At 47.2% G+C, this 26,259-nt stretch overlaps 1 protein-coding gene across 1 annotated transcript; it reads left to right on the top strand.

Moving 5' to 3' along the window:
• Window positions 1–1,057: 1,057 nt before the first annotated feature.
• On the top strand, window positions 1,058–25,601 carry VILL (villin like). Its single transcript, XM_050891427.1, has 20 exons — window positions 1,058–1,126; window positions 2,660–2,734; window positions 5,400–5,596; window positions 7,471–7,579; window positions 7,875–7,985; window positions 9,425–9,624; window positions 9,712–9,790; window positions 11,184–11,282; window positions 13,578–13,731; window positions 14,770–14,870; window positions 15,554–15,691; window positions 16,251–16,409; window positions 17,308–17,487; window positions 18,240–18,385; window positions 19,091–19,235; window positions 19,913–20,101; window positions 22,349–22,417; window positions 23,059–23,070; window positions 23,335–23,586; window positions 25,488–25,601. Exons 1-20 carry the CDS (start codon window positions 1,058–1,060, stop codon window positions 25,599–25,601), a joined length of 2,598 nt encoding a protein of 865 aa, XP_050747384.1.
• Window positions 25,602–26,259: the final 658 nt, after the last annotated feature.

Below are 26,259 nucleotides of genomic sequence, written 5' to 3'. Positions count from 1 at the left end.
AATCTGTCCCGTTGCCGCTGCAGCGGAGCTGAGCTGCTCAGGAGGCACCTGCCGTGCCCCACGGGCCAGCCAGCTCTGCTAAGGTGTAACCCAGTGTTTTCATATGCATTGGTTTGGGGTTTGATTTGCTTCAGGAGGTTGCCCTGTAAGCAGGCTGGGTTCAGAAGTTGCTTCTTGAGCAAAACCTCAGCTATCCAAGCAGTAGGAACAGGGAGCATAGCTAAGGGTAGTCCTTTTTTCTTTTCACAGCTGGTAGATATGATAGAGGATGGATGGGAGACCTTCACCCATCAGAGGGGCAGCTGGAGATACCAAAAACGTCTCAAATGTCCCCAGACACCTTTGTGTGGGTAACTGAAACCTGAAATCTACCTCTTCCCCATACAAGCATCAGAGCCTATGGAGCTGCTCGGCTATGTGTAAAGTAGACATCTGGGTCATCAGCTGGATCACTCCACATGCTCTGCTGACTGTGCTGGCTGTGTCTCCATTGACCTTTACGGAGCTGAGACCCTGGTGCCCTGCCCTGAGATACCTTGCAGGTGTCCTGAAGTGGAAGGGCTTCATTCCTTAGGCTCCCAGTGCCCCAGGGTACCTGACCTGACCTCCAGTGACTGCTCCAGGAGGGCATGGGTCTCCTGGAGGTCCACTGTTGTCTCTACCACCCCTCGTGCCATGGTGGGAACAAAGCAGTACTGATGTCAGGTCCAACACCCTGGCAAATCCTTTCCACCTATTCAAATAGGGGAAAAATAATCCCACACCAGAACAACAGTATCCTATCCAGTCTTTGCTGGGCTGTGATCCCACACTTTGCTTGGCCCCCCATGAGCATGGATAGCCTGGGAATGGGGGTTCGTCCCACCTAACTGTTGATAATTACAGCTGTGCTCTCTTCATAGTCAGCAGAGAGAGACACTTCAAGGTGTGGATTATCTGTATTAAACCTCCATCGACGGTAAGAGGAACCCAGCTGACTAGCACACTTACTGTTGTATCCAATTATATAGTTATTTTGTTTTTTCTTCTTCCTTTCCCTTCTAGCTCAGACTGCAGGATGACAGACAGTGACACAAATCTCCCAACTATCGAGAGAAAGCTGGGACTGCAGATATGGGGCATAGAGGTATGACAAGAGGCAATGATGGCATATGTCCTCTGCACATGTGTGTGTGTGTATATGTTTCAAGAAAGAGATATTCTTGAAGTAATCTGGGTGAGAAAAGAGGGTCTTACAGATAAGATACAGTGGGAAACAGGAGACCCAACATCTCCCTATGCAACTTTCAACATGTTATTGCTTTGGTTTCCTGCTCTGTGAAACAGGGATAATATTGACTAAGGAAACATGAATGTGGTGGGACTGAAGCTGTTCCTCCAGCCCTGGAGGCTTTCTCACCCCCTTCAGGAACCAATGCGAGGCTGCTTTAGCACACCAGAAATTAATTCCCTGTTTCACCAAGAAGAGGGGTAATGCATAGGTAACCTTAGTCTATATCAGCAGCTGCCCTGGGGAAGGCACCCATTTTTGCAGCAAAAAGGCATCCCATGGAGTCTATTTGCACTTCATCCTTGTCTTTCCCACTCTGATCAATGGATCACTGCCAGGAGAGGTACTGCAGCCTGCGAGGTCACCTTCTGCTTGTGGCGGTATTTGATTTTGGATTGGAGCCAGGCTGTGCTCAATCCTGCTTTTTTCTGGCCCAATTCACCAAGAACATTCCCCTGCAACGAGACGGGGCATAGACTGAGGTGCAGAGTCCACTCAGGGGAGTAGTGGGAAGGAGCTCCAACACACGTCTCCAAGTGGTGGTGGCCCTCTACAGGTCCCAGCTATGTTCCAAATATCACAGGGTCTTTGCCTTTCCATTTCTCTCCAAAGCACTGTACTAAGCTTCTTTCGAGAGGATCTGTAATTAGAGACATGTTGGTTCACAAGGGTCAAGCTGGTATGCTGGGAAACAAGTCAGGCCACCAGAAGAATGTATGTCTCTAATTCCAGAGAACCACAGAGCCAGTTCAAGCCGAGGAGCTGCATGTGTATTGGTGGGTGGCACATCCAGGCACCTACGCTGGGCAGGCGTGGCTGGTTAATTGTGCACTTGTACTGGATGAAGTGTGCAATTAGGGTCCGAAGGGGTGAAGGACACATCAGTGTCCTCAAGTCTGTCTTTTCTCGGCACTGCTAGTTGCTCTAGTTGCTATGAATCCCTGGCAAAGTGGTTATCCTAACAAAGCTCTGAAAGTTAACCTTGAACTTATGGGTACCGAGTAAAAACCATGCCCCAAAACGAAACCTAGGATGAGATGTGCTCACTCCCCTGGGAAATTCCCTGCAAATGCAAGCTCTGGAGCACTGCAGCCTGACCTCCAGGTCTTCTTGCTCTAGACCTACAGGATTGCGGAAGGGCAAGGAGACTAAAAAATGCTTGTCAGTCTGTCCAAGCAGCATTATCATTTGCCCCTTCTCACCCCTTAGTACTTTCGGGATTTCCCCCAGAAGTGGCTTTTCCCAGCTCACAAGCACAGCCCTGATTCTTCCTTTTCCAAACCCTGATTTTCACCTTAGTGTTTCGTGCACCCCAGCTATCCTGTTTCACACACATCAACTTCTGGCTCTGAAGTTCTAGCAATAACCCAAATACTCGTTTCCTTACAGAATATGAAGATGGTTCCTCTACCTGAAAAGGCTTATGGGACTTTTTTTGAAGGCGACTGTTACATAGTTCTGCACGTAAGTAAGGCTAGCAAACATTGGTCTCTTTGGTAGGCAACTGGTTCAGCCCTTTTTTGTTTAGCTCTGACTCGGATCCTAGGTTCCCTCACTGGTGAGAGCAGCACTGTGGGTAAAAGTGGTTGTGCATGTCAGTTCACCATCTAATCACGCACCTGAATTTAACGTGGCTGTTGCAACAACACTGTGTGTTTAGTAAATCGGAAGTCCAGAGGAACCATTAACTTAGTAATTCATTAAAATTGTTTCTCTTCTCATCAACTGAGTCATGTCCAGACATGGCAAAATGGCCAGTACATTCCTGGCAAACTAAATCAAGGCCCACATTTGCATGACTTACGGGAGTCTTTTGGGGGTGTGAGAGTTGGCTGACTGGAGGGTCTCATTTTCAGCAGATGATGTGGGTTATGGAGGTGTGCCACCTACTCTGTGTCACACAAGCAGCAGAGAGGCTCTGCAGCCCTTCTCATGTCCCCATTAGGACACTTCATCTGTCCCTCCCAAATTTGGTCCAGACCTACTTGCAACCAGCTGAACGCAGGCTAGCCAGAAGCGTGAGGAACTTCTGCGAACCAGCTCTACTCTATGGGCTGTACGAAGTGCCTTGTGTTCCTGAAGCTCTGTGGGAGGATGATGTGTTGCACTCAGCTCCCAGACTTCCTTCCAAATCTCTCCATCTGCATAGAGCAATCCAGGCCCCATTGCATCAAACAGTGTCCATATGGTGGAAACCAGAAGCATTTCCCACTTCCTGGGTCTGCGTGTCCCTCCTGCAAACATCTCCGTCAGTCGAGAGACAGCAAAGCCTCAACTATCCCACAAGAACCAAATGCACATCCACTATACATCAAGCTAGGAAAGCAGTCTGGGATAGCGACGCAGAATGAGTCTCCTGCTCTAATTCACCATGCACGTGCCTTTATGCTGCCTTTTGAGTGCTGAATCGATTTGGTAACGGCTACCCAAAGACATGCTTAGAGCAGAATATGAGTGTCCTTGCCAGGAGCTGACTATAGATATCAGTATAGATTTTGATGCTCACAGGCTCAGCTTATGTTGCAATAGCTTCCCCAGGTAGAAAAGCCCTTAATCAGCCCACAACTCTCCTTTCCCCCTGCAGATGGGAGGGTAAAAATACTCGTCTTTGCATTCTGCATCTTGACTGGAGGCTCTCCAAACAAAGATAGTCCACAGGACAATGGGACTTTGATGATCTTCAATAACAGTGTATTAAATTGAGCAATTTTGCAACAAATTAATTAGCTGTACCTAGAGGAACTGAGCTGTATTTTATTTGAGTTCTTCTGGTGTGTTTCGCTGTGGTATCACTGCACAAAGCAAATAAACAGAACTTAGTGTCAAATCCAGTTTATGAAATGAGCTTTTATTACCTTTCCCAGGTGTCCATGATAGGGTTTAACACAGTAGGTGCTGAAAAATAACTGGCACAACTCACATAACGATAAGCACACCTGTTCTCAGATCACTTGCCTCCTCTTTCTGGGCTATTGGGTTTTTCTGTAATAAGATGAATCACAGCATGCACACACCGGCTCAGCTCCATTTGGAGTTATGTCTGGTTTGCAAGTCAGCAGGAATTCCGAGGCAGTTTGTGTTACTATGTAGTGTGATGTGAGAAAGAGAACGGGAAAGAAAGGATATCTCCAGGCAAATGAATAGCAGTGTACATTACATTTTAAAAGGTGATCTATGAGTCATAGAATCATAGAGTCATTTAAGTTGGAAAAGACCTTTAAGATCATCAGGTCCAACTGTTAACCTAGCACTGCCAAGTCCACCACTAAACCATGTCCCTAAGCACCACATCTACATGTCTTTTAAATACCTCCAGGAATGGTGACTCAACCATTTCCCTGGGCAGCCTGTTCCAGTGCTTGACAACCCTTTCGGTGAAGAAATTTTTCCCTAATATCCAATCTAAACTTCCACTGGAGCAACTTGAGGCCATTTCCTCTTGTCTTATCGCTTGTTACTTGGGAGAAGAGACCAACACCCACCTTGCTACAACCTCCTTTCAGGCAGTTGTAGAGAGCAACAAGGTCTCCCCTGAGCCTCCTTTTCTCCAGACTAAACAACCCCAGGTCCTTCAGCTGCTCCTGATAGGACTTGTTCTCTAGACCCTTCCCCAGCTTCGTTGCTCTTCTTTGGACATGCTCCAGCACCTCAATGTCTTTCTTGTAGTGAGGGGCCCAAAACTGAACACAGTATTTGAGGTGCAGCCTCACCAGTGCCGAGTACAGGGGGACGATCACTTCCCTAGTCTCCTTTAAGTTTTAATATCAAACTCTACAAAAGTAGGACGGGTTGAACACATTAATTTTTGTAATTGCACATGTGCTCAGTTTTCCTTGATAACAAGAGTTATAAAAGCACATAAGACACGAACATGCTTCAGTGCAATATGTACATAAGCCACATACTGCTCCCCCAAATCAGGTCCCTGGCTCCAGGCTGAGCTCCCAGGGAGCATCCTAAGGCTCCAGCCTTTCTCCCCTTGCCCAGGAGAAAGGCAGAACTGGGAAAGGCCCTGGGAAAGGGCTCCATGGTCACTTGGTTTTGGCAGGTCTCCCTGGCCAGCGATATTGTTTGCAACACGCATACGGGCTGTGTCTTCATCCTGACTCGTTTTTCCCACCTCTTCCAGACCAAAAGAACCTCTCGCGGCTCTGCTGTGGATTTGCATTACTGGATTGGCAAAGATTCATCTCAGGATGAGCAAGGTGCTGTGGCCCTGTACGTCACCCAGCTGGACAACGCGCTCAGGGGGAACCCCGTGCAGCACCGGGAAGTGCAGGGACATGAGTCTGAGACTTTCCAAAGCTATTTCCGCAATGGCATTATGTGAGTAGCATAAAATACCCTGCAATGAGGTGGGTCATGGTCCCTGGGGTTCCCTCTGCTTCTCTACATCTCAGAGCCATCAACATTTGAAAAATCTGAAAAATATGGATCAGCACTGAAATTGGCCAAAATTCAGAAGAAGAATTTCCTATTTTGAAAAAATTAGTTGTAAGCATTGAGTCGGGAACGGTATCATTCTGTTCTACTGATCATTTTCCCAGATGTTTGCTGTAATTGCATCTTAACCTCCCTTTTGTTCACCCTAGGGTATTCCTTCCTCTCCGCCACACACTTCAGATTAATATGCCCATTCAGGGCACTTCATACTAATATCCACCTGAAGAGAGGTGCTAATTTGGGTCACACTGGGAGTAATATTTCTGTAGTGGAAGGAAAGTTTGACTCTGAACTTCTGCCATCTGAAAGATACTGTTGAATCCAATCCTGTGGTCTTTGCTCCCTTTGGGGTCTTTGGAAGGTGACTCCAACAGCTGTCCTCCAGGAGGACCTTCGCTGGCAATAAACAGCCTAAAAGTGCCTTGCTTTTAAACAGCTGAAGAAAACTCAGATGAAAACCCATCCTCGGTTAATACCCTCTGTCCCAGTCTGGTTTTTAATACCTCTGTACTGTGCATCTCTACAACCTCTCATGAGTTTCCTCAGGAATTTTGTGAGACACAAAAGTGCTTTTATCCTCATCTTGAAGATGAGTAAGGAGCAATGAAGGACTAAAATTCAGACCTTTAAAAGCGTGTAGGTTTAGAAGTCTATTTGGAAACCTATATGCCTCTGAAATCAGTGTGAGTTAGACTTCGTCTTGGTCTAAACCACATCTCTAAGGTCAAGCAGGAAGTCTGAGGCAGAATGAGAAATTAAAGCAGGCTCTTTCCACACCTTGGCAGGTGGACTAATCACCAGAGCATCTTTCTGTGGATATGCTAAACTGGGCCAAACAAGTCTAAAGTACTGTGAATCACTCACACGCCTGACCACGTTTGCCGATCTCTTCCAAGCTACGATAAAATACATGTATTACCCACGTGGCAAAAACTATAAGACTGTCAGTAATTGTCTCTTTTTCCCATAAATGGCAATTACATTGTGTCAATTATTACTGTAGTATGAACATTGAATCTGTTTTCTAAAATGGTCTAGGATATGTGGAAGTGGGTTAGCCTTGCCCCAAAACCAGTAAAAAGGCTCTGAGACTTCCCTGAGGGACTGTGTCCTCTCATGATGTGATTGTGTCTTCCTTGCAAAGTTGCACGGAAAGGAGGGGATGGCATCACGCAGTGAGGCAATACAGTGCTCACAGCGGCTATTGCAAAGTGTGTGTTCAAGGATGGAACAACAAAATCGGTAGATTAAATCTGAGAGAAAGACAGTGTCCTGTGCCTGTTTACAATAGCATTTTGTTCTATTTATGGCAGCAATTTCCTACCTAAGCTACTTTTAACGCTATTTTGAAGAAAACCAAATTTTAGCAAAAAATCTGTTTTCTGCAAAATCTGTTTCATTTTTTAATTGAATGTTCATGCAATATTTCAATTCTGACATGCCACTGCCATGGTTAATGGGATTTTCAGTTTGGTTGTGTTATGTTTCCATTGCCATCCCTGACCTGCCTGTTCATCTAAACACCTTCTCCCAAGATAGACAACAGCCACACAACACCCATAACAGGCAGATGGACACCGTGAGGAGTCATGGTCTGACCAGGGACCATGAACAGCAGAGAGAGGCAACACAGCATTTGACATTCTATTTTTGGGACTTTTAGATTATATTGGCTCTAGATTTTTTAGTTGTCACCGAAAGAGAGGGGAAGGTATTTTCTAACCAGCTCTAACTACTTATTCCGTGCTACACAACAGCTACAAGAAGGGAGGAGTGGCTTCAGGATTTAAGCATGTGGAGACCAACATGTATAACATCAAGCGTCTTCTTCATGTAAAGGGGAAGAAGCATGTGTCAGCCACAGAGGTAAGAAGAAGGGCTCTCTTTCCTTATGGATCATTTCTCCTTGCCTCTCCTCCTACAGCCATTTTTGACCAGGTTTGCCTGGTCTGCTCAAAGACCCCTACTACAGGATAGTTTTCAAGACTTCACTCAGGGGTTTGGTATTATCATGAGAGAAGCTGTTGGGCTCAGTGAATAGCTGAGTGCTAGAAAAATGAGCATGTCATTGCAGACCAGTTGTTACATCCCCAAGGGCAAGTTCGCAATGGCTGTGACTTGTCTCCCCAGTTTGCCAAACCCTTTCATTTCCTCATGACAGGTAGCACTTTCCTGGGACAGTTTCAATAAGGGTGATGTTTTCTTGCTGGACCTTGGGAAAGTGCTGATTCAATGGAACGGACCCAACTGCAGCATTGCTGAGAAATCCAGGGTGAGTACAGGCAAAAGCCACTTAGTTTACGAGCGGTATTTTTTTATGCCTGGAAAAAAAACCAGAGAAACAGCATTCAATGTTTTCACAGTGAAAATCTCAGTAAAACCAGCAACACAGAGATGAACACAGAAAATCATGGTAAATCTTCTACTTGCCCATCTGCTAGTATCAGAGGCCCAGGGAAGTGCTTTGCTGCAGTTCAGACCTGGGTTTTACGAGCGGCCGTGGGCACATCATTAGCTCCGGCTCCAGAAAGGCATCCAGCTCCCTCTGGGGAGGTCCATCTCCATCCCTCTGTGCCCTGTAGTTTGCATGACATAGGACTAAAAAATCAGCAGCACCAGTAGGTTTAGCTGCAGTAACTACCTCAGGGCTAGATGAATTTTAATTTTTTTTTACAGCATCACAGGGAATTCCAGCTTGGTCAGTATGAGACAGGTAGGAATGCATAACCCAGGTGTTGATAGGTCAGATCCATAGCTCTTAAGGCACTTTGCAAAGGGGTCATTATCCTTGTTTTACTGATAGAGGAACCGAGATACAGAGATGTAATAAAGCAAGATATATCAATGGGTCATCAGCAAAGTTGGTAGCCAAACTCATAGCCAGTCATTATACACATTAAAAGGCCGGCAGGTCTGCTCTTCACATGGTGTCACCTGATGAGCTAAGAGAGGGGGAAGCTTCACAGGGAAGGTGATTTTCCAGGGCACAATGGCTAGAGGAGAAGATCCAACGGAGAGTGGAGAAGAGACAAAGAAACCCTCAGGACACAGAGGAGGGGGAGCAGGTAGAGGGACAGCTGCTGTGAGGAACAGGCCATGGTTCATCTCAGGCCTGGCAATCAAGCAGGTCATTTCCTAGGTCTAACAAAGAGGGGCCCCTTTCAAAGCTATTGTGGTAAGAGTCATGGAAAAAAAAAAATTCAATGGAAAATGAAGATTTCAGGCTAATTAGTTGCTTGGCATTTCATGCTGCTTTTTTCACAGAAAACATCCATGTTTTTTGAATACTTGAAACATTTAAATGTGAAATGTCACCACAGGGCACCCAGGCTCCTGCAGCTCTGCAGCATCCAGCCTCGTTGTCCTCAGCATGCGTGCGTCTCTCTCCCAGACCATCCTACAAGATCACTGGACCTGCTTATGTACAGTCACACATAGGCAACGCCTGTTGTGGCTACCGTGTGCCTGTGCCCTGTGGGAGCAAGCGCCAGTAGCAACTCTAATAAGCAATATTTTCCTGACAGTTAGTTAATAAGCAGCCATTACAGACACATCCCCTTTTTTAATAGCTCAATTTAGAGGACACTAGAAGCTTCGGAGAGCTGTGGTTATCTGGCTGGGACTATTGGTGCTCAGTCATTGCTCTAGGTCTGAGGCTCGCTGAATTTGTTGTCTGCATCAGGACTTACCCCCCTGCTGATCCTCGTGCAGGGTCTCGCGCTGGCTCGCAGCATCAGGGACAGCGAAAGAGGCGGCCGTGCTCAAATCGGCATCATTGACAATGAGAAAGACTCCCCAGACCTCATGCAGATCATGAAGATGGTGCTGGGTGAGAGGCGCGGGGAGCTCCGAGACCCCATCCCGGATGCAAAAGCAGATGAGCTGCAGAAAGCAAATGTCCGGCTCTACCAGTAAGTCCGGGGATGAGCTCCAAACCCTGTCCTTTCTCACGGCGAGTGCTGTGAAGCTTGACTCTGCTCGGTGACTCTGTCTTTCAGTGTCTATGAGAAGGACAGCGACCTGGTGGTACAGGAGATAGCCACCCGGCCCCTGACGCAGGATCTGCTCCAGCACGAGGTGAGAGCGAGCCATCAGCCCTTACAGCGAGAAAAGGATGCTGTGGCTTGCTTTATTTTCAGCTGAGCACCTGTTTCAATGGGCTACCCCATTTCCTGAAAATTATCAGCCCTTCCATCATTCAGGTTTATCAGGTGTCCTCTGAAAACAGGACAGCTTAACCCTACTACAGCCTCAGTGGCCAGAGGTCGGTGGTGCATTGAAGCTGCTCTAACGAGAGATGGCAAATTGACCCTCTCAGCCAAGGATGATATTAGCTTGGCAATCAGAGTCAAGGAGAGCTGCGGGCCAGGAATAAATTCCAGATGGAAATAAGGCTTCTTAATACCTGATGTTTGAGGATAGCCCTCCATCTGCAGAATTCAGAGCAAATAAATACTCTGCTCACAAAATCATGAAGATATGTTTTCCTGCTGTAGCAAGAGGCTGGTCTCAGTGACCCACCCTGGAAGGAGATTCCTTACAGACCCTCTGTCCAAAGTCTTTCAGAAAACAGAGGCTATCCTAATATCCTTCTGGCTAAAATTTGGCAGAGAATTGCTCATCCTTAATTCTCTGCAGTGCAAACCAGCCTGTTCCAAAACAGTGTTGTGCTGCAAGGCTCCAGCTCCCTTACTCATGCTGGTGTCAGCCTTGTTAAATCTCAGTCTCCTTTTACAGGCATATGAAGCTTTTGCTTTTCTTGTCAAAGTTCAGTTTGAGAAACAAGAAGCCTTTGGTCACACAGTGGGTTGTCAGTTTGGAGCACCAGCTCTCTGCAGTGGAGACAGGCTGCTTGGCAGCCATCTCATCCCCTTTGGGTTTGTGATCCTGCTGCGTTCACAACGATGCAACACTTTTAGCTCCAGATCGGGGACACAAAATAGTCATGCAGAAGATGTCTAACTTGGACTTTTCCTGCTCCTTTAGTAGCAGATTTGGCATAAATGAGCACCACCATGGCAGTGCTGAAGCACAGCAGGCTGAGGATGATATATTTCAGCATACACTTCTCCTGGAGCCTTTTGGAGCTGGTGTTTCTGTTGGTTTAGGAACATCTCTCATGAGATGGTAATGGCCAGTTTTGAACAATGCCTAAGAAAAATACATATTTTAACTCATTACAGTTAAAGGGCAGCTGCCTGGGTCAGGTGTGCTCGCAAAGTCAGCGTACCCAGGAACCCCTACACTGTAGGGTCGATGGTAGTTGTAGTCCCTTTATGAATCATGGTAAATCCATCCTCTGTTGCCTCTGCTAACAGTTGCACCAGGGTTAGAGCTCTGCAAGGCAAGGAAATGAGCTAGATCTACATCTAATCTAAATCTTCAAGAAGTATCCAACCTGAGTAGGCTACAAATGAGGACCTTTGCCTGCGCAGAGTTTTTTACGTCTGTTTTTTCTGTTTCACCTCAGGACTGCTACATCTTAGACCAAGGTGGTTTTAAGATTTACGTCTGGAGAGGAAAAGCCTCCAGCCTGGAAGAGAAAAAAGCAGCCTTCACTCGAGCTGTGGTGAGTTATAATATAGTGCAAATAATGTAGTGGGAGGTTAACTAAGTGCTAATCTAGATCTGACCATTAATTACAATTAAGTGTAGGTCTTGAGGAGCTGGCCTGTGTAATAACAGAGAGAGAAGTTAAACATCTAAGGGAGGCATGATGACGTAAACACAAAATTATTAGTCACCAAATTGCACTAGAACTAAGACATGCCACTAAAACAAGGAAGAAATTCATTAAAGAAAAGAAAGTATAAAAGAAAATACTTTGTTACACAGTAAATGGTGGACTTCTGGAATTTGTTGATTCAAAGAGATGGTGGAGGCAGAGAGTATCAGCAGGGTCGAGATGGGATTAGACAAATTCATGGTCAACAGGTCCATAAACAGATATTAAAGGGGCTCTTACATCCTCTCTGACATCCATGACCCAATATTGTGGATGCTGGGGAGAGTGAAGGGATCACACTGAAGACAGCCACCAAGCTCATGTGTGCTCACTAAACAGCATCTCTTGATGCCACTGTCCCAGGCAGCACGGACCACTGCTCTGACCCTGAAAGGCATCTCTTGTGTTCCCAACTAAGAGTAACACCTTGGGCAGGTCAGTGGGGAACTCGATTACCTGGGCTCTCTGGAAAAGCCAAACCTTTTATGTAGGTGCTACAGGCCTCGACCGCAAGTCCATTACATGCAACAAGTCTTTTTCACAACACCAGTGGGTCTAGGCCCAGGTTCTGTGTGTGAATTTGAAGATGATACAGGGCTCTTCCACTGGTTAGAAAGAGATCTGTTATTAACTGCTGTTAATTCAGATTGGCCAACCTGAGGCAAGACCAGGGCTCGTGTTAAGGTAGAGCACACCAGCATAGTACCCTGGCACCTATGCCGCTCCTCCAGATGAGCTGCTGTGCAGTTATTTTCTGGCAGGGCATGCCTCAACACTTCCTTTCAGAAAAAATTAACCTCAAGGGAGCCTGAGCGAGTAAGGCATTTGGTAGGTTTTTTACAAGTTGGCATGGCTGAAGTGAATGCTACAAGGGAACTTAGCTTTTAATTCATCTAACTACTTATGTGAAGGCCACAAATGGGCTCATTTTCAATGAGATCTTACTAGGAGATACTGAACTTCAGTGGCCCCACCTTCAATAAGGTCTTACCTGGAGATAGCCAGCTCCAATACTGATTGCACCTATTGTCTTGGAGAAGAAAAGCTTAGACAAACTTTGCCTTAAAACTTATCTCGAAGTCCTCTGTGTTCCTTTCAAAAGCTTAACTCAGATGCGTTTTAGTAGGCAATCAGCTCTGCAAATTCTGGCCCTGAGCTACACATATAGAACAAAAGATATCTCTCTCTTTCAGTGTGGCAGGTGGGAGGGATAGGAAGACCATCTGCTCTGCTTTTCCCTGGGGGTAGTGTGTGGCTGCAGTATTTACAGCAGAAGATGAACGCTCAGAAGCCCACAATGAGGCTCCTTCCCTGAACCACGGCTGTCAGCACTGTACCTCCAGGTCATCCTGGAGCCTGCCGAGATAAAAAAGAGAGCAGTTCCCAAAAACTGAGCAATGCCTTTGGCATTGTGGCAGAACACAGATAATTTTCTTCCCTCTCATATTGTATCAAGCACCTCTGTTGAAGTAGTCTTTTACCTCAATAGTGGCTCTATTGCAAAGAAATAATTTGGTTTTAGGGAAAACAAATAAAAATAGAGATCTGTGAGAGTTTAGTCCCTTCAGAACACACGTCATGCTCTGGGGTACTTAGCTGCCTCCATCCCTTTACTACCCTGGCATGCATGCTCTCTATCATGCTACAGGGAGGACAGTCTCCCTGGTTTAGAGAGGGACAAAAAGTTTGGAGAGAAGCAAAGAACTGAACTAGGCTCTTGGGTCATGGGCACACCCCATCATTGTTCCCTCCACTCCTAGATACATCACCAGAAGCCATCTGTGGAGCTGTCTGAGATAGAGGAGGAGGCTTTTCATTACACCCATTGAGTGAGATTTTCTTCAAGACTAAGGTGCCATGTAGAGATTAAGTTTAGGATCTGATCCAGGTGACCAGCCTCTAGGGGTAAGGTTCAGTCCCCTACACACAGAAATAGGCATGGATACTACAGTGAGAGCTTGTAGACACTGCCGTTTGTAAGTCTGAATGCAAGTCTTGGGGCAAATCCTGCCCTTGGTCATGCCACTGTGTTCAGTGGGGGACGTTCATTCTTTGGGCTGCTTCAGGTCCACATCCCTCTTCTCATGTCTGTAAAAAGCTCAGTGTGTCCCCACTAATGTCCTTTTTCAACCCCACTAGGGTTTTATCCAAGCCAAAGGCTATCCTTCATCCACCAACATTGAAGTGATCAATGATGGAGCAGAGTCAGCCATGTTTAAACAGCTCTTCCAGAGGTGGACAGAAAAGGACGAAACACAAGGATTGGGCAAAGTCTACACTACGGGAAAAATTGGTGAGCATGTTTGTCCTGGATTTGGCTTTCTTACCTGTGCTAAGCAACAGCTGAGGGAACATCGTTCACATTAACTGTCTCCTGCCTTCCGTATCTTGAAAATCTAATGCACATTCTTCTCATGCCTTGTATTTTCCACCTTCTTCAGTAGATGCAAAGGATTCAGGAACTGAACAACATTCAGAACTGCTGAGGCTTCTTGTATGAACCAAACTGCCACTTATTCCAAATGTAAATGTTGGCAGAAGATCACTCTCACCTGAAAAATTGTATGCAAAATTTCACACTTGCAGAAATTCCTAATTTTCTTTATAAAGGGCTAATGCTGAACCTGAGAAGGAAGTGTTGAACAACATTCTGCTTTCATTTACACTGGCATCCACCCAAGACCCTCCTGACATCAATGGAATTATCCTGTATTTACACTGGGTGTAAAAGGTGCCTCAATTTATCACACTGCTGAAGTCAATATTACAATGCATTAACCCCAAAGAGTAAACAATACCGAAGAGAGAGAACTTGTTGATGAATGATGGGATGGTGAAAGAGGTGCTGAATGTCTCCATCAATAATAGCTTGAGCCACAAATCTCTTTCACGTGCAAGTTCTCTCTTTTCTCTCCACCTCTGTCTCTCTCTGTGCTGTCCATAAACTCTCTCTCTTTATCATGAGCTGGAGAAATGTAGCCATTTTATTTCTGAAAGCGACATTTTAAAAGGAGGGAGATATGTATAGATTTGGAAAACAATTATGAATTTTCAGTCAGGAGACAACTAATATTTTTACCAGCCAGTCATCACTGGAACGCGCTATATGGCCAGTTGCCAGCCTGTAACAGATCAACACTGGAGTGTGTGAGCTCTTGCATATTCCAAAATCAACATTGGCTTACTGCTGGCAAGACTGGCTTCTTGCAACCGCGGACCAGGTTTTTCTCACGTGTATAACGACTCTGTGTGTGCGTGAGGGTGATGCAGAGGGTTTGTATGTTATTGTGCATTCACTGGGTTCTTGTTTTTATTCTCCTGGTGCATGCAGCCAAGGTGGAGCAGGTGAAGTTTGACACCACTCAGCTCCACGCCAGACCGGAGCTAGCTGCTGAGCAGAGAATGGTGGATGATGCCTCCGGGGAGATAGAGGTGAGAGAGCTCCTTTCGCTGACAGACAACGCAGTTACCAGCGTGTTTCCAAACATCTCTGCCTTTTCACACACAGCAGCTGTACGGAGCTGTGAAGGTGTGCCCACCTATCCTCCCCAAGGAAGCATGGCTGCAGCCAGAGCAAACTGCTTGCGAACTCTAACTAATGCAGCAGTTACAGTAGCTCAGGGGCATTTCTCCTCCACCCCATGGCCTGTGGAGCAAAGCAGTCACCAAGCTGACCCCTCTCCTGCCATGTGCATGGGTCATGAGGCTGATACAGTCGCCTTCCCTCTCACGCTGTCTCCCAGTTCGGTCCGTATCACCTGCATTTGCACAGAGCAGAGGCCCCTCTCCTGTTCTTGTGGCCTCCCATGGAAGATGGAGCTGGCTGAGAGAGGGGCTGTGGGGCTGAGAGGGACCTGGAGGCTGCTCCTCCTTGAGGGCCACCGACTGCCGAAAGTCCATTAATGGCACCTGCATTGTGGCAGTCACTGGAGAGACCTGACTTTGCCAGCAAGCACTTCATCAGGCTAGGGGAACATAGGCTGGCATCTGGGGGAGAGAAGGAAGGGTTGTCTTTCCAACTGAAGACCTGAACTTCAGTGGTGTGCTGGCAAAGGGGCTGCGCTCTGTCTTCACGTTGACTCTACTGCTGCTCACCAAGATGTTTCTTTCACTAGGTGTGGAGGATTGAGGACTTGCAAATGCGGCCAGTGAATCCCAAGACATATGGGCAGTTCTACGGGGGTGATTGCTACCTGGTCCTGTACACCTACCTGAGATCAGGCAGGCCTCACTATGTCCTCTACATGTGGCAGGTAGGTCAAACCAAAGCAGAAAGTACTGTTCTGTGTCTGTTGGAAACCTGAAACTGAAGGAAGCAATTACATGCAAAAATCCCAACCCAAACATCCAGAAGAACTCACATGCCCTTTGCTCATCGTTTGTCCATTGCAATATCCCAAGCTGTGCTTTGTAGGCAGCATGGACGCTCTGAGCCCAAGCTGGCATCAGACTGAGAGCCAGCAGTGTCAGACAGAAAGAGTGAAGGATTATGTGGCTTACAGTGTTGAGGTCAAACTTTGCAGTTTTTCAGATCGTCCCTTAAAGCCTCAGCTCCTGGAGTCATGTGAGTATACGAATATCTCTGCTTTCCTTTTTAAAGTATATTTACCTCCCCTGGAATGCAGAGAGAAGCTTTGAAAATGGGATGCTAAAGTCTCCAAAACCAGAATGCAAGTGAAATTTAAACATCTGGTAGTTTTAACTCTGATCTCATATTATATGCAGGGCTTGGGATTGGCAAGATGTTACATCGTGTAGAGCTTTACACCCTTCGCCTCGTCACGTTGCATGTGGCATCTCTTTCTTCCCCAGGGTCGCCATGCCTCTGTGGATGAAATCACCGCCTGTGCCCTCAACGCCATCGAGCTGGACAAGCAGCATGGGGACGAGGCTGTGCAGGTGCGCGTGACAATGGGCAAGGAGCCCGCACACTTCCTGGCCATCTTCAAGGGCAAGCTGGTCATTTACGAGGTAACGTGGCTTTGTGCGCGTGGGCAATGGAAGGTGCAAGCACCAACGATGGCTTGGCAGTTGCGATGGAAATAGTCCAGGAAAATGGGCGGATATTCAGGAAAGGAGCCTGCCAGGACTGCATGGGCTGGCAGATGGAAGTAGTGGAACATTTCTACTACTTCCTAAGTAGTCTGAACACCATATGTGTAAACACAGTCCTGGACTGACCCAGACTCAGCTGTTCACCCCTGAGCTCCAGCGTTAATGTGTGATGTTCTTTCCAGCTCTATCCCAAAATATTTTGCAGAGTTACAATAAGACAATCATCCTGTAAATTACAGATACCACTATCCAGAGAGGGTCCTCCAAAATATCCTACAAACGGTTACATGATTTGAATTGTCCCTGCCTGAATTATATCACATCAACTACTAACCCACTTCACTTGCTGCATTGGCTGCCAACATCTGTGGTGGAGACATTGCAAACGGCTGGAGAAGAGGGAGTTGGCCCTCAGCTCTCAGTGCTGGTCCCGCCATACAACTTCTATGGCAGATGTTCAGCTAAGCTGAGTGCCGCTGGAGATCTGAGTCCAGCTGCCTTGCCCAGTTTACATGGCAAAAGCTTTGCAGACACTAAGATCTGTTCGCGTTGAACTTCAATGTCTTGATGGGAGCTGGTCAAGCCTTGGAATAACCAAGGAGAAATGTGGAAGTTATGACATAAGGGTTTTATTCTGACCTGGAACCAGAAGGTATTTGGATTTCTTCACCTGCTCTGTGCAGGACCATGGTCCATCATTGCACCAGCGTGGAAGGTTGTGACCCCAAGAGCCCTCTTCCTCAAACCAGTTGCACCCTGGATTTGCGTGCCCTTCTCACCTCCCAATACCATCCTTCCCTCTATTTCCTTGCAGGGTGGCACGAGCCGGACTCAAAAAAGCACGCCAGAGCCAGCGATCCGCCTCTTCCAGGTGAGGGGCACGGATGAGATGAACACAAAGGCCACGGAGGTGCCGGCCCGGGCCTCCTCGCTCAACTCCAACGACGTCTTCCTGCTGACAACCAGCCAAGTCTGCTACCTGTGGTGCGGGAAGGTGAGACTGCAGTGAGTCCAGGGGAGGCAGCCAAAGGGAGCCGAAATTGCTGATGTGGGGCTTGAGTCTCCTGCCTCCACTGAGCTGTGGAGGTGTATCCTTGGGCAGGTAGCCCATTAATTTCAATGGAGGAAGGTGCACCCAGGAGAAGGCTCCGTCTGTGGAGGATCAGCAGTAACAGAGCCCTCTCTCTACAGAAGTAACCCATCTTGGGGTTCACTTCACCTCATTTCAGATGTTCATACAGCTTTCAGCTGAATAAAGCACCGCAGGTTCTCCAGCTGTAAGAAGTTCGCCAGGATTAGAGCATATTCATTTATCCTGTTTTAGTCATGTGTTTCAGGATGACATGGTAGATCAAACTGAAGCAGATGGGTTGCCCAGAGAAGTTGCAGATGCCCCATCATTTCAAGTGTTCAAGGTCAGGTTGGATGGGGCTTTGAGCAACACAATCTAGTGAAAGATGGCCCTGCCCGTGGCAGGGACGTTGGACTAGATGACCTTTAAGGTCCCTTCCAACCCAAACCATTCTATGATTATATGAGTTTTGCTCTAGATGCCATTGGCTGCACTGAATGTCCCTTCAAGGTCTAGAAATGGATTCTGAGTGACCAGCTCAGATGAGACCCTCAAAAGCATTCAAGCAGGTCTAAAACTCTCCAGAGGAGGGTAGGACCAAGCCAGCTTTTCCCCACAGGTAAGTTTTGCTGGTCTGTCCCTAACTCCACCTCAATCTTATGTCCTGAACACAGGGATGCAGCGGAGATGAGAGGGAGATGGCAAAAATGGTAGCTGACATCGTTTCCAAACGGGACAAGCACACCATTTTGGAAGGACAAGAGCCAGCAGAGTTCTGGGAAGCCTTGGGAGGCAAAGCACCTTACGCCAGTGAAAAGAGGTAATAGTGACCTGCTTGTTCCTCTGGGCTTGGCCAGGCAACATTAAGCAAGGGATCAAAACTTTGCAGAAAGCTGAGTAAGCACTTTGATACTGTGTCCTCACGAGGTCAGAATATCACCAAAAGCTTGGTCAGAAACCACACGAAGATGTCTCTTTCCTAGGTTTTGGGTCAGGCCTTCTGTGAAGTAGGAGCTGCAGATCCAAACCCTGCAGACAAGGGTGTGCTACATCCTCCTTTCCCCACAGTAAATACATCCCGTAATTTGTCATAAGGGCTACAGGAACCACATGCTCCATTTCCAGCTATTACTAGCTTTATGGGCAGCCCCAGAAGATTCATGAAACTAAATCTGCTTTTGAACAACCTGGATTTCTCCAGCCCTCTGGGCAGGTGATGGGTTCCTTTGCAACCAAGTGATCTGATGTGTCTTTCACCTGACATCAGGCTCATCTCCACAATGAGAGAAGGGTTCTGCTTTTGCCCTCTTTGGGTGGAGAAAAAGTTACCTTTAAGAATTCTTAAAATGGTCCAAGAATCCCCTGAGACCTGACATATTGATGACTTTCAGGCCCTCAGATGAGTGTTGCCATGTTCCCACCTCTTCCATCAAGGTCATGACAAGTAGTGGCAGGGCCCTGCAGTAAACCATGAAGGAAAGGTTTCTATCTCTTGTTTTTTGTTTCTCTGCAATGCATGAGGAAGGTTTCAAGAGCAGATCACACACTACCAGCCTCGCCTCTTCGAGTGCTCCAACCAGACGGGCCGATTCATCATGACAGAGGTGGTGGGCTTCTGCCAGGAAGACTTGGATGAAGATGATGTCATGCTGCTAGACACATGGGAAGAGGTCAGCACAGACGCCCCCTCCCCTTTTCCCCAGACATATTTTCAAACAGGTTATGGCTTAATTGGTTTGAATCCATCATTCAATGTGAAACCAAGGGCAATATGCCTTCTGTCCCATCTCCAAACACTTCACGATGCTTGGTCAGGCAAGCCGGCGTATGTCCAGTCCTTCCCACCCAGGTACAAAACATGTGAGTGAGGTAGTATTGCTAGCACTGTTTCAGGAAGGAGGAAGCCGAGACACCTGGTCCATGCCTTGCTCCAAGGTGAGAAGAGCTGGACCTGCTCCAGTCTTTGCCAGCTCATACAAGGGGGTGGCACCCAGAAACCCTCCCCCTCATTTCCCAGCACTGATGGTGACGACTTGCTTTAGACTATCAGAAACTGTCTCCGGGGGGTTTGCTTTCTGAGGCCATCGGAGTTTTGGCCCATGCAAGGACTGGGTTTAGCTACCTTGAAACGTACGAGAGCTGTTTCCTGAAATATTTATGCTTTATGCCTGTCTCAAAAGCAAAATCTTTCTTGGCTAGGAGTAAATCTGGGATCAAAATCCCAGGGCACTATTGGGAAACAACATTTCCAGTCTTATCTCTGCTCCACTTGGCAGGGGAGAACAAACAGCCGTGTCTGCACAGGTCCTAACTACTCACTGATCTTCAACACCTTCTCTCCTTGCAGATTTTCCTTTGGATTGGCAGAGCCTCCAACACATACGAGAGGAACGAGGCAATTGCCTCGGCTAAGGAGTATCTCAAGACCCATCCGGCAGGGAGAGACTTGGCAACTCCGATAATACTGGTGAAGCAGGGCTATGAACCCCTCAACTTCACAGGATGGTTCAACGCTTGGGACCCCTACAAATGGAGCGTAAGTTGCTGGAAAAGCCCTGTGGTGTGCACACATGCTCAGCAGTGCTTAAAGGATGTTTTTGTCAGGATGGTATCCTCTGTGGTGCATGGAGCGAAACCTCGCTATGACATGTCCTGAGCTTCACGGCTTCCTGGTGCTACCCAAGCAGCTTCTACTCCTTCGCCAGCAAAAAGTACCTGTTTGGTGAAACTGAGGCTTTTGCAGATATAAGTAAATGTACTTGAATTCACAATATTCACATTTTTATTTTAAAAAAGATAAGGTTCCAAATCAGGTTTGTGTTTTCAGCCAAAAATGGGTTGGGACTGCTAGTAGTAAAATCAAGTTCAGCGTGAAAACAGAAGCACACCACATCATAAAGAAAATTGAAAAAAAATGTTCATTTTTCAAAATGCAGCCACAGAGAAAAATTTATGACCCAGCTTTAGGGGCGAACTCTGTCAAAATGAAAGATGTGAGCAGACAGGTCCCGTGTTCAGGTTTGCAGACTGCCCATCAGAGCCCAGGAGCTCCTGAGCAAGGTCACCCTTGGTCCCTACATACAAGCCGCCTTCTCAAAAGCTGATTTGCAAATACCAGCTCTTTGCTATATAGAATTGGAAGCCTGCCCCAGGAGATGCCTGGGAAGGAAAGAAGTCCTTTCTCTCCTCTTTCAAACACACGGGCTTCAAATCATTTTAGGAGTATAATGTGGAGCAGAGATTTGCTCGTGCGGCCTCTGCGTAAGGTCCCACTGTGCACTGGCAGGACCCAACCTCCAACCTTGGCTGTGCACAGCGTGGTTGGACGGAGGAAGGAGCGATGCACTTAACTCCGTGCAGACCATGCACCAGCCGGTCCAGCCAGCCTGGGGACTCTGTGCTGCAGCACAGAATATATTGGGAATAATGGACAATCCTGGAGGGGCTTTGGTGGTTAATAGAGCCAGAGTATCGGTTCATAGCAAACAGCCAGGTGGAAGCGATGCTGCCAGGCCGTGCACCTAAATTCCTGCCACCCGATGGCACCGGTGTGCACGGCTTAATTGAAAAAAAAAAGGCAGAAGATGATGGGCAGTTGGGAAAAGCTCAGCTCCCAGGTGGTGTATTCCCAGAGCCTTCCCCAGTGGGCTGCCACTGATTGTCCCTTCTCTCTCTTGTTTTTTTCTGTGAACATCGGTGTTCAGCCAGTTCACAAGCAATCCCGTCTTCTAGTTGCCCAAAGGGCTGTGAGTGAAGTCCCATGCTGGAGCCTGAAGGTGAGACAGCCGGGGCAACGGCATGAAGGTGCCAGGGGACTTCACACTGCAGGAAAACTCATACAGATATATTTTATTTCCTGTAGATGGGTTTGCATCGTCTTTCTTTGCAACCGGTGTGGTGGTAGAGAGCCTGTCTTATTTGGACAGATAAGACAGCAATTCCCAGAGCAATGAGCCTTAAAACAATGTTGATGCTTACAACAAAGGTCAAAACTTGTTTTTTTCTGAGGAACTGCTGAAAAGCAAGGATACAGCTCATAAAATATGTGCCTCTCAAAATATCCCCTGTAGGCAGCTTCAGCAACTACAGACAAGCAATCCAAACTGTTGACATCCCAGAAACATCTGGTGTGTGTGTGTTCATTGCTCAGTTTTGGGTCTAAATCTGTTTGCTCTGCAGTCCATGTGTTTATGTTGTTTGTTCTTGTTGGGGAACTTTGTTGGATGATTCCGTTAAGAACTGACATCTCCTGGCTGCTTAGGAAAACACAGTCATGAGCTTTGCTAATCTATCTAGTATATTCCTTTTATAGGAAATAAGAGGTAGCTGGTAATACGTGGCACCAAATTACACGTCAGGGACTGAGGCTTTGAAGAATCTTTAGTTGCTTTAGCTAAATGAATCAAGGAAGGGAAAAAAAGGAATATTATTTTATCCCAAATTTTCATGCGTTGCAAGATTCATTTAAAAGATTCAAATCCAGCAGTAAATATGTTTTCTCTTCATTTGCCTTCTGCTCTCTGAAGCCTTTAAATTCCCTGTTTTCACCTGTTGTACAACTGCAAAGGCTAAAGTCCATTTGTTTCTTTGTTTTCAAGTGAAAGCTCAGATTCTGGCACAGCCTCCTGATTCCCAGGGCTGGGGTTTGCAGGAGGCACCAGCTGCCACCTCAGCGGGCACCACTGGGCTTTAAAATTCATATGATCTCCTGACCCCATTAGAGAACAGGAGCATGTGCTAATTAAAGGCAGTCCGTGCTTCTTACAACTCTCTTTACCTTTAGGATGGCAAGTCCTATGAGGAGATGAAGAACAGCTTAGGAGACGTGTCGGCTATATCCGAGATCAAAGTGGTGAGTTGCTTCTCGACCGTATGGGTGGGAAACACCTGGGTTTAAACACCACCACGTCCCCCAGCCTCTTCACACAAAGGAGAGGACATAATGATCAGAGCAGGCATTGGGGACCTCATACTGTCAGGATCAGAGCTGTGCTCCTCTGTGGAAAGCAGAGGGAGATGTGATTAATAACCCATAAATACACCCAGATCTCCCAGGCCTTTTTCAGTCCTGTGCAGAGGCATCTGTGAGCAGAAGATTGGCCAGCTGCTTTCTAAACTACACATGCAAATAAAAGTGTGTGCAGCTATAAGAGCGTGCAATTAAGCGTCGTATGAGTAGTTTGCAGTGGTGGGGCCCCTGAGACCCCGGACAAGGGGCCCCTGGTCAAGAAGGGCATAGCCCAATGGGAGACCCTACAAAGCACAGAGCAAACAAGGTCCCAACAGCCCCAAACGTGATTGTCACACAGGATCAGTTCTGCCCTGGACCGGGGCAGGAGGAAGGCTGGAAGGAAGTGGCAGGGGCTTTGAACGAGGAGAGATGGCATATCAGGGAGGGGTATGCAGGTAATTTAGAAGTTTTAGATATGGTAGATATCTGATCTCCCCTTCTGTCCTCCCACATGCACCTTCCCCTGCTGTTATCTTGAGAAGAATGAGACTGCTGTAAGTATCTTCAGTTATTTCTAAGGGCTCTCATCAGCGCTGTCCTTCTAGCAGTCCTAACATCAAGATGTAACATTGATGGAGGCGCTGGACTCATGTTTTAGTTCGGACTTTCTCCTTGCTGCTTGGGAGCAACAGACCTACAGATGGTAGTCTGTGCCGGAAACAGTTCCCCCAACGCCAACAGAGAGAAAGATCCTGGGATAACCCCCAACTTGCTCTGCAAGAGCTTCTTGTCTTGACATGTTTTCCTCCATTTGGCAGGATCTTAACAACATCAGCCTGAACAAGAGAACCATGACCAACTTGGCTGGTTCAAGTATGGCAAGTGCTTCCCCTGAGTATAAATCACACTTTAACCACAGTGACAGCAACAGCTACAGCAATAGCAGCAACTACAACAGCAACAGCAGCCCTTCCCTGGTGCCCAACGGCGAAGGAATTTACTCCCGGGAGGTGCTGATGAACAAGACGGTGGATGAACTTCCAGAAGGTGTGGATCCCACTAAAAAAGAGGTGACAGCATTGCTGCTTTGATGCTTTTGTAGCTTAACCTGGAACTTAGTCATTGGCTAAGTGCACTAGTACTTTAGACTATTAAGTCCTGCTTCAGGCTCAAGGAGATACTAGCTGGACACATAGGTCTCATCAAAAAGTGGGAGCTTCATATGAGAGGAAGCTGTGGTAGTTTTACCCTACTTGATGTATTTCTTTTTTTTTGGGGGGGGGAGAAAAATGACTTTTAGATAGTTAATTTTCAAACTGTTTTCCTCTGCTAGAGTTGTTTAATTCTGCCACCCAACCTCTGTCCTTGGAGGGACAGAGAATCAAAAGCACAGCTCCTGCAAGACAAGGTGACACAACTGAGAATGAAGCCAGGAGTTGCATTTTGCTTAGGCTGTGGGTGTTTGTTTTCATTTGAAACTCCTTCCAGAAGGGATCTCTCTTTTTTTGCCAGAAAGCTTGCATTTCAGCAAATCCCATCCAGGGACAGGGAGGAATGCCACGTCTCAGATTTCTGATCAGCCCAAGGATTTTGGCAACTTCTGTAGCTGAGTCCAAGCAAGCCGATGGGAGGGACGCAGGGGGCTGATTCCCTCTACTCTCTACAACCCATGTGTTGTGGTTTAACCCCAGCCAGCAACTAAGCACCACGCAGCCGCTCGCTCACTGCTCCCCGCTCCCAGTGGGATGGGGAGGAGAATCGGAAAAAAAAGTAAAACTTGTGGGCTGAGATAAGAGCAGTTTAATAACTGAAGGAAAATAAAATAGAATACTAACAATAATAATAAAAAAATATAATAATAATAATAATAGTAATGAAAAGGAATATAACAAAAAGAGAGAGAAAAACAACCCAAGAAAAGACAAGTGATGCACAACGCAATTGCTCACCACCCGTTGACTGATGCCAGAGCAGCAATCTGCCCCTCCCGGCCAGCTCCCCCCCGTTTATATACTGGGCATGACGTTCCATGGTATGGAATACCCCTTTGGCTAGTCCAGGTCAGCTGCCCCGGCTCTGCTCCCTCCCAGCTCCTTGCACACCTGCTTGCTGGCAGAGCATGGGAAACTGAAAAGTCCTTAACTTAGGATAAGCGCTACTTAGCAACATCTAAAACATCAGTGTGTTATCAACATCATTTCACACTAAATCCAAAACACGGCACTGTACCAGCTACTAGAAAGAAAATTAACTCTATCCCAGCCAAAACCAGGACACCATGTTTGACCAATGTCTTGTCCCAACAGATCTCCTGGCAAAGGCCACCACCCACAGCCAGAGAGCTGATCCACAGCTGGGCCAGCAGCTCTGCCCCGTGGCAATGCCCGTGTGCTAATGGTTGTATTTCAACTGGGCTGTATATGACTGCTTTCTTCTACCCAAAATGCCGGGGAAAACTAAACGTCCATTTCCCACAGGGTCTTTCTCAGCATCACCGATGAGCCTGCTATCTACAAAACTTTCTGTCTTTCCAGCAATGGGAGTGAACATTTCCAGTGAAATATTTGCAGGGCGAAGTGAGCGAGGGGGAAATGCTTTCACTGTGAATCACTACCTAAGAAACCACCCAAAACTTTGGCCAGCAGAACTTCTCCAATGCACCATGAGTTATGCTGGCTTCAGCATGATCAGCGGGGACCAAATACCAGCCACAGCATGCTAACCCCTCAAAACCAGAGCATCCCTTTGGGCTGGTGGGCTTTTATTCCCCTGGTGCTTTGGGAGGTGGGAGGAGGAACAGTTGCTGGGATGTTCCACTTCCCACCACGAGGACAGGCAGCTGGACAGGAGCTGTTGGCCTGGAGTCAGAGGTCAGCACTGGCACAGTGAGGAAGGGATGCAGCTGATGGAGGTGTCCCAGCCTCTGCAAAAGCCAAAGCTGACCTCTCCTTGCTCTCTCCTCTCGCTGCAGTACTATCTCTCTGATGCTGATTTCCATGATATCTTTGGGAAGTCCAAGGACGAGTTCTACCAGATGCCCAAATGGAAGCAGCAGAATGAGAAGAAGCAATATGGACTCTTCTGAGACCGCAGGGGCCATCCGGCATCCAGTGACTCTGGGACCAACCCTTGCTCTCTTAGGAGCTGTAGGGAAGAAGTACAGACATTTGCTCAATGAACCCAACCCAACATCTCAATCAGGCCAAGCTCCAATGCAGTTATTCCATCAGCCACTGTTCAGGGGACGGCTCCTTTCTCCCAGCAAACCCTGAACCTAAGGAGGCAGGAACGTTCCTTCTGCAAGAACAACTTTGCAGGCTGTTTCTGCCTCTTTTTGACACTTTATTGCCGATAGCCATGAAGACAAGTGTGTGTCACACAACCGCATTGTAGCCTCTTCTTTCCTCTCCCTTTTGCAAATTGCCACGTGCACAAGGTCATGATCTTCCATCGTTTGTAGAAGTTTAAAATTAGGCAAGACAAAGGCCACTTGCAGCTGCTATGTAAATTCTGGGTGAGGAGAGGAGGGAGAAGCCCTAGGAGGACAGAGGGGGAGCCTTGAGGTCAGGAAAAAGGTAATGGAGTAGCCAGATGTGCGATGGGGTAGCCCATGGAGTGACACGAGCCAGTTCTGCCCCTTCTCACCTTGCAGAAAAACTACTCGCCAAAGAACAGCAAGAATCAGTTGTAGACTAACATGCATAGCCCAGTGCACGTAAAACAAATGAGAACCTGGCTTGGAA

The sequence above is a fragment of the Gymnogyps californianus genome, chromosome 2 (assembly GCF_018139145.2).
Source record: "Gymnogyps californianus isolate 813 chromosome 2, ASM1813914v2, whole genome shotgun sequence".
NCBI lineage: Eukaryota > Metazoa > Chordata > Aves > Accipitriformes > Cathartidae > Gymnogyps > Gymnogyps californianus.
Note: the sequence above shows the minus strand (reverse complement) of the source record. Positions and strands in the feature narration are given on the sequence as shown.

Excerpts from the sequence above, each read along its gene's own strand:
- VILL (XM_050891427.1), top strand. The coding sequence starts at position 1,058 with ATGACAGACAGTGACACAAATCTCCCAACTATCGAGAGAAAGCTGGGA. Across the intron at positions 5,597-7,470 it reads TATTTCCGCAATGGCATTAT|CTACAAGAAGGGAGGAGTGG; the intron begins GTGAGTAGCATA and ends GCTACACAACAG. Across the intron at positions 20,102-22,348 it reads GGGACCCCTACAAATGGAGC|GATGGCAAGTCCTATGAGGA; the intron begins GTAAGTTGCTGG and ends CTTTACCTTTAG.